Source organism: Nuphar pumila, chromosome 13 (assembly GCF_984573655.1).
Source record: "Nuphar pumila chromosome 13, dmNupPumi1.hap1.1, whole genome shotgun sequence".
NCBI lineage: Eukaryota > Viridiplantae > Streptophyta > Magnoliopsida > Nymphaeales > Nymphaeaceae > Nuphar > Nuphar pumila.
In genome coordinates this window covers 51189222-51196751 of record NC_143261.1, presented here as the reverse complement: position 1 = coordinate 51196751, position 7530 = coordinate 51189222, and the positions used below count along the sequence as shown (strand labels likewise).

Here is a 7530-nt window from a genome sequence, read left to right as displayed (position 1 = left end):
ACTATCTTGTCTGCAGTTCTTCAACTAATGAATTTGAAGTCCGAGTATAATTTGAGTCAATCATGTTTTGACCGTTTGTGCATGATTGTGAAGAGTATGTTGCCTAAAGATGAGAAATTGCCACAAAATTTCTATCGTGTGAAAGTTATGGTCAACGCTCTAGGTATGGGTTACAAAAAGATTGATGCTTGTCCAAATCACTGCATGTTGTATTTCAAGGAGCAGGAAAACGACATATCATGCCCGTCATGTGGGCATCCTCGGTTCAAGCCAAAGACAAGAGGCAATGGTAGCACGAGATCAAAGGAAGTTTCATACAAGTCGCTCCGCTACTTTCCTATCACTCCTAGATTGCAGCGATTGTATATGTCTTCAAAGACAGCTAAACACATGAGATGGCATGCAAATAAAGTTCGACACGATGAAAACAAGATCACGCATCCTGTTGACGCTGAAGCTTGAAAGCACTTTGATCGTACTCATCAGAACTTCGCAATGGAAGTGCGAAATGTTAGACTCGGTCTATGTACAGATTGATTTAATCCATTTGGGGGTAGATCAACTCCATACTCATGCTGGCCAGTATTTGTAACTCCATACAACCTTCCACCAAGCTTGTGTATGAAACGTCCAAATCTTTTCTTGTCTCTGTTGATCCCTGGTCCGACCTCACCTGGCCAAAATCTTGATGTATATCTAAGGCCATTGATTGATGAATTAAAAGTACTGTGGGATGACGGTGTTACCACGTATGATGCCCACAAAAAACAAAATTTCAACATAAAGGCCGCTGTTCTATGGACAATCAGTGACTTCCCTGCATATGGTATGTTATCTGGTTGGAGCACACATGGGAGGTTGGCTTGTCCGTACTGCATGGAGGATTCCAAAGCTTTTAGATTGAGGCATGGAAGGAAGCCTTGCTGGTTTGATTGCCATCGTCGATTTCTACCCAGCGATCATCCGTTCCGACGTCAAAAGAATGCATTTACAGCAGGCACAACTGAAATGGAAGGTCCATCCTCAAGATTGTCTGGCATAGAGATTTTAAGAAGATTGCGATACTTTCCAGATGTATTAACAGATGCCCGCAGTCCTACACCCTTCCGTGGATTTGGGATAAGGAACACAATTGGACGAAAAAATCTATTTTTTGGGAACTACCGTATTGGCCGACCCTATTGATACGACATAATTTGGATGTGATGCATGTAGAGAAAAATGTGTTTGATAATGTGTTCAATACAGTAATGAATATTAAAGGAAAAACAAAGGATAATCCGAAGGCCCGTATGGATTTAAAATTAATATGTAAAAGACCAGAATTGGAACTCAAAGAGTATAATGGCAAAGTACTGAAACCAAAGGCGAAGTACGTGCTCGGACCTGATCAAATAAAACATGTATGTCAATGGTTGAGACAACTGAGATTTCCAGATGGATATGTCTCTAACATTGCTCGGGCTGTGAAGATTGACGATGGACAGTTATATGGGTTGAAGAGCCATGATTGTTATATCTTTATGCAACGATTGATACCCCTAGCATTCCATGATATGTTAGACAAACCTATATGGGGGGTATTGTCTGAGTTGAGCGGATTTTTCAGAACATTGTGCGCATCGGAGGTCATTGTATCAGATGTAAAGAATCTCGAGGACTCTGTCATCACCACTGTTTGTCTGTTAGAAAAGATATTTACGCCAGCATTTTTCGATGTTATGGAACATTTGATCATACATTTGCCATATGAACTAAGGGTTGGTGGCCCTGTGCAATATCGATGGATGTACCCATTTGAAAGGTATATGTTTTTTTATATTTGTCTCTTTAATGACAGATATTTAAAATTTGAAATGTATATTCTTGTCAGATGCATGTTCGACCTAAAAAAAAAGGTTCGTAATAAAGCAAGAGTAGAAGGCTCTATTTGTGAGGCGTACACTTTAGAAGAGATTTCAAATTTCTCATCTATGTACTTCGAACCTCATATTTCAACACGTTACACATGCCCGCCCCGTAATGATGATGGAGAACAAGTAACTGTAGCTGACAAGCTGTCGATATTTCAACGACTTGGGCATGCATTTGGTAGTTGCCGATCAAGGCTATTGACAGATCGAGAGCAAGATGCAGCACACATCTATATTCTTTTTAATTGTTCAGCGATCGACCCATACATCGAGTAAGTATATGTATATGCAACTCAATTATAAATCCTTTTATGTTCTATATGTGGATACATGGCTCGGTAATATAAGTATTTGTGGTTTGCAGACGATTTGATTTGGAGTTGCAAAGCAAAGTTTCACATCTCACTAATGCAGAAGTACAAAAAGAACGTGAAACTAAGTTTGTGGAGTGGTTGAAACAGTTGGTAAAGAAGCTAACATAAATTTTGTACTTATAAACAACACTAAGTTACTTAATTGATCGTGTTCACAATAATTGTTTATGTCTGTGCGTAGGTTCGCCATGGTGATGTTAAAGATCAAGGAATATGTGATTTAGAAAATGGTCCGACCAAAGTTGTGCAATGCTACAACGGGTATATCGTAAATGGTTATCGATTCCATACAAAAGACTACGGTATAAACAAATCAACGATAAATAGTGGCGTGTGTGTCAAGGGTAGCAGCTACGATGAAAATGAACATGATTACTATGGTGTTATAGAGGAAATAATGGAGTTGACTTACTTAGGCATGAATAACAGGGTTACGGTATTCAAGTGTCATTGGTTTGATCCAACTGCAACAAGACTCGACAAAGCTTCAGGCATTGTGGAGGTGAATCATAAATCCAGGTTTGGAACATATGAACCATTCATATTAGCCTCGCAAGCTCAACAAGTTTATTATACTTCATATCCGAGTATAAAAAAGTCAGATAGAAATGAATGATGGGCAGTTTGTAAGGTGAAGTCCAAACTATACCCCGAGTATGATCAGTTACAAGAAGATGAGTTAGCTGAAGACAGTGATTACTATCAATCAGATGATGTCTGTGACTTCGCTTATGGTCACGATGTTGCGCATGATATGCATGTCATATCTCCATTGGCTGATGAAACATTCATAGAGGAATGTGATCCAAATGATGTACCAAGTGGATGGGCAAACAATGAAGAAGAAGAAGAAGAAGAAGAAGAAGAAGAAGAAGAAGAAGAAGAAAGTCAAACTAGTGACGAGGAAGAATTCTCAAGCTAGTGAGCAAAATCTTATACTACAAACCTCTATTTAAATGCATTGTAATACTTGATGTGAGTTGTATTGCAATACTTGGTGTGAATGATTAAAAATTTTATTTCAATGTATTGTAATACTTGATACGAATGATTCGAATGCATTGTAATACTTGATGTGAATGATTTCAATTATCTGAATGTATTATAATTTATGCAATTAACGAATGATTTGAATTAGTGCAATACTTGATGTCAATGATTTGAATTATTTGAATGCATTGCAATGCTTGATGTGAATGACTTGAATGCATTGTAATACTTGATGTGAATTATTTGAATGTATTGTATGACATATGTTATTTGTTAGAATATGGTTCGTGGAGGTTATAGTGGTCGCTCATCCAGTAGTAGCCAGGCTCAACCTTCATCTTCACGGGCTCCTGTGATAGGTATATCATATAACTAATTAGATGCTTGATTAGTTCAAATGCACATTCTGAGAACTTGGTGTGTATTTTTTTTACAGATGATGTTGCGCCTGCACACGACCCACCTACACCAGTTGATCGCACAAGTCAACAGCCAACACAGGAAACAGGGTCTTCTCAGGCTGGCACAAGAAGACTCATTCGAATAGTGTATATCGATAATCGACCGTAAGTATTTTGTTTTCAATTATTGCATATCTTTTAAATATTTTATATTGATATTTACTGTGTAACAATTCATGTGCAGCACGAGGTTTGAGCCACAAGAAGTAGTACGGAAGATTAGGAATTCACTTCTTCAACATCTACCAGGACCAGTTGCTCAATGAAAAGAGTACCCAAAGGGGGTGTTAGACAGATTGTGGTCCTCATTCATGGTATACAGTTGTTCCTCATAGTTAATGTGTTTCATATTTAATTTATTTAAGCAATGTCTACTAACTTTCTGAAAATATTTGTAGGCTTCGAATCGCTTTGCAACTACGGTGGAAGAAAATGATGCAAGGAAGGTGTGGCAGAAGGTGGCTGCCAATCGATTTGCAGACATGCTGCACACTATGAAGACTGCAGCAAAAAAAGCATCTGGCGTAGTAGATGATCCATTACTGTGGAAGGGCCATGGTACTATTACTATCAGGAGAGATTACTGGGATGAAATGTGCGATATGTGGGCGGGAGATGCATTTAAAAATCGCTCTGCGAAGGCTTCACAAAATCGATCGAAGATGCCCGAAGCCCATCTACACACAGGTGGATCTAAGACATTTGGGAGCCACCTAAAGAAAATGGTAACTCATCAATATATAATATTAATTTTATAAGTATTGTTGCAAATTTGTGTACTAAATCTTTTATCATTTAACTTCGCAGAAAGCAGAAAAAGGAGGCAGTGTACCATATAAGGATGTGTTTGTAGAAACACATAAACGGAAGACCACGGGAGTCTTCGTATAAGAGAAGGCGAGAACGACAACGGTATGTATTAATTCTATTAATAATCATTGCAATATATATGCAAGTCATCATAATGTTATCATTAATTATTAATGAATACTTTAAACATTATTTTGTAGGAGGCATATGAGCAACAAATGGTAGAGCGATATGGCGAAGACGCTACTCAGCATCCATCATTTGATCCTACAGCATGGGTGACTGCAGCAGGTGAACCCAAAAAAGGTCGCGTGTTCGGGTTTGGGAGTAATATGAACACTTCACCAGTTATTGGTTCTTTCAGTTACGGCTCACCAACTTCTTGCGCCGACATAAGCTCCAAGCAGCCGACTATTCTTTCCGGTGATGATGTACGCGAGATCATTAATGAATCACTGAATAACTACTTCCAATACACCGTCGCCCCCTTTCTCCGAAATGAGATCAAGGCCGCTGTTCAGGATAGGGGATCTTCGATTCCAGGTCCCTCTCAGGTATAATCACATATATAGTTTTTTTGACTGTCTTAAAGCACATCTGAGCATGGTAGAATCACATATAGAGTTTTTCTAGATGCCTTAGAACACATATGAACATGCTATAATCACATATTCAATTTTTTTACTGCCTTAGCACACATATGAGCATGATAGAATCACACATATATATATATATTTAACTTTTTGTCTGTCTTAGAGCACATATGAGCATGATAGAATCACATATAAAGTTTTTTTGATTGCATTAGAACACATAAGCATGCTATAATCACATATTCAGTTTTTTTACTGCCTAAGAACACATATGAGCATATTATAATCACATATTCTGTTTTTTGACTGCCTTAGCACACATATGAACATGCTATAATAACATATAGAGTTTTTTAACTGCCTTAGAACACATATGAACATGTTATATATCATTTATGATAGAATCACATATAAAATTTTTGGCTTTGCCTGCCTTAGAGCACATATGAGCATGCTATATTCACATATTCAATTTTTTTACTGCCTTAGCACACATACGAGCATGATCGAATCACATATATAGTTTTTTGCCTGCCTTAAAGCACATCTGAGCATGGTAGAATCACATATAGAGTTTTTTTATATGCCTTAGAACACATATGAACATGCTATAATCACATATTCAATTTTTTGACTGCCTTAGCACACATATGAGCATGATAGAATCACATATAGAGTTTTTTTATTGCCTTAGATCACACATGAGCACATGATAGAATCACATATAGTGTGTAATTTATTTCATTATATTTTGTTTATCAATACTGACTGTTCTTTTCTTGTGTAGGCTGCTAGCGATAATCAGGGTAGTGGAGCTGAAGGGACAGATAAAGACAATGAACAAGAAGACGCACAAAATCTTGGCGATGATTAGAGGACTGTGTTGAAGAAGTTCTATTTTTTTTATTTTTCCTAATTGTAATTGTTGAATTGTAAATAATTAAACTTCTTAGTTTTAAGGTGGAACGATTAATTATTATAGATACTTGTTATATGAATTTTTTTGTGTGGTTTGTTTTTTATTTACAGGAAATATAAATTGTACAGGAAATATAAATTGTACAGTTCTCGGTAATTAATTTTTAAATAATTTTTTTTTTGATTTTTTTTCGTTTTTGCGACGGATTAGCGACGGATGATTCCGTCGCTATTCATATTAATCTAGCGATGGCTTAGCGACGGAATTAAATCCGTCGCCACGCCGTGGTCGCCGTTTAGTACCGGCGGATTGGCGACGGAATATAGCGCTCGTTATTCCGTCGCAATTAGCGACGGACTTGGCGACGGAATTATTCCGTCGTCAGTTAGCGTCGAAATATTCGCGACGTAAGTATACTGTCGCCGCGTTGTCGCTAATCCGTCGCTAACATGGTTAGCGACGGATTAGCGACGGAATGTGGTCGTCGCTAATCTACTGCTTTGTTGTAGTGTTTAATAATGAAACATGATTTATTGAATGCATATTGCGTTTCTGACATGCTTCTGCTGCCACTTGTAAATGTTTTTCGTTCCAAAAGTCTCCTTCACCTCTTCTCAGTTCTAGGAGCTTGACCCTGAAGTTCTTGGCGTCCTTGTTTTCATTATGGGTGTCAACGGGTTGGGTTTTATTCGGACCCATGTAGAATCAGACCCAAAATTGACTAGAGATGATAGTACTGGGTCCAGATCCGAGTCTAATCAGACCCACCATAAGAGAAACCATATCCAAATCTTATAAGGATTACATGAACCAAACCCAGATAATATTTTTTTATCATTTTTACATTGAAATATTGCGGATCTTAATTGGAACTCGAGTTGGGCCTGGGTCTGGTATGAAATTTCACAAACCATATCCAACTCCATATATTGACCCGAATTCTAATAGAGCCTTCTTATTTATCAACAAATCCTGACCCTATAGGGTTTGATAGGGGTCCGGGTCAAAACCCGAACCATTGACACCCCTAGTTTTCATTCATATTGAGCCACGATGAGTTATTTTTGTTGGGGATTTCTGCGAAGCTTCATCTCCAGTATTTTTCACTCATGTAGCATTGTTTACTGTACGGATGAAAAGTGAAAGCACTAAAGCTAAAGAAGGACAAAACTTTTCCATGTCCCCCAAATCACAATTTCCATTTTCTGCTTTCAAACACGACTAAGACGTAAAATGCTTTACTTGGGAGGTAAGGAACGTCCCAAAGTTTGGATTTTGTCCAGTAGCACTCAGCCAAGCTACGAGCCATTTGTTATTAGGACAATAAACCCATCATGCAGTGGGGCCCACAGGCTTCGTTGGGTAAACCAATAATGAAAAAATAACTAGTTTAATTAGAATATGAAAGACTTGTCATAATAGAAATACGAGTCACTAGAATATGAGCACTAAAAATAGGGGCATTTTCAT

General features: G+C 37.8%; 1 protein-coding gene across 1 annotated transcript; it reads left to right on the top strand.

Moving 5' to 3' along the window:
* The first annotated feature begins 4871 nt into the window (after positions 1-4871).
* LOC149818351 (uncharacterized) lies at positions 4872-6228 on the top strand. Its single transcript, XM_089985679.1, has 2 exons — positions 4872-5102; positions 5929-6228. Exons 1-2 carry the CDS (start codon positions 4881-4883, stop codon positions 6013-6015), a joined length of 309 nt encoding a protein of 102 aa, XP_089841805.1. The 5' UTR covers positions 4872-4880; the 3' UTR covers positions 6016-6228.
* Positions 6229-7530: the final 1302 nt, after the last annotated feature.

Coding starts and splice junctions, on each gene's coding strand:
- LOC149818351 (XM_089985679.1), top strand. CDS start 4,881: ATGAACACTTCACCAGTTATTGGTTCTTTCAGTTACGGCTCACCAACT. Junction 5,103..5,928: donor CGATTCCAGGTCCCTCTCAG/GTATAATCACAT, acceptor TTTCTTGTGTAG/GCTGCTAGCGATAATCAGGG.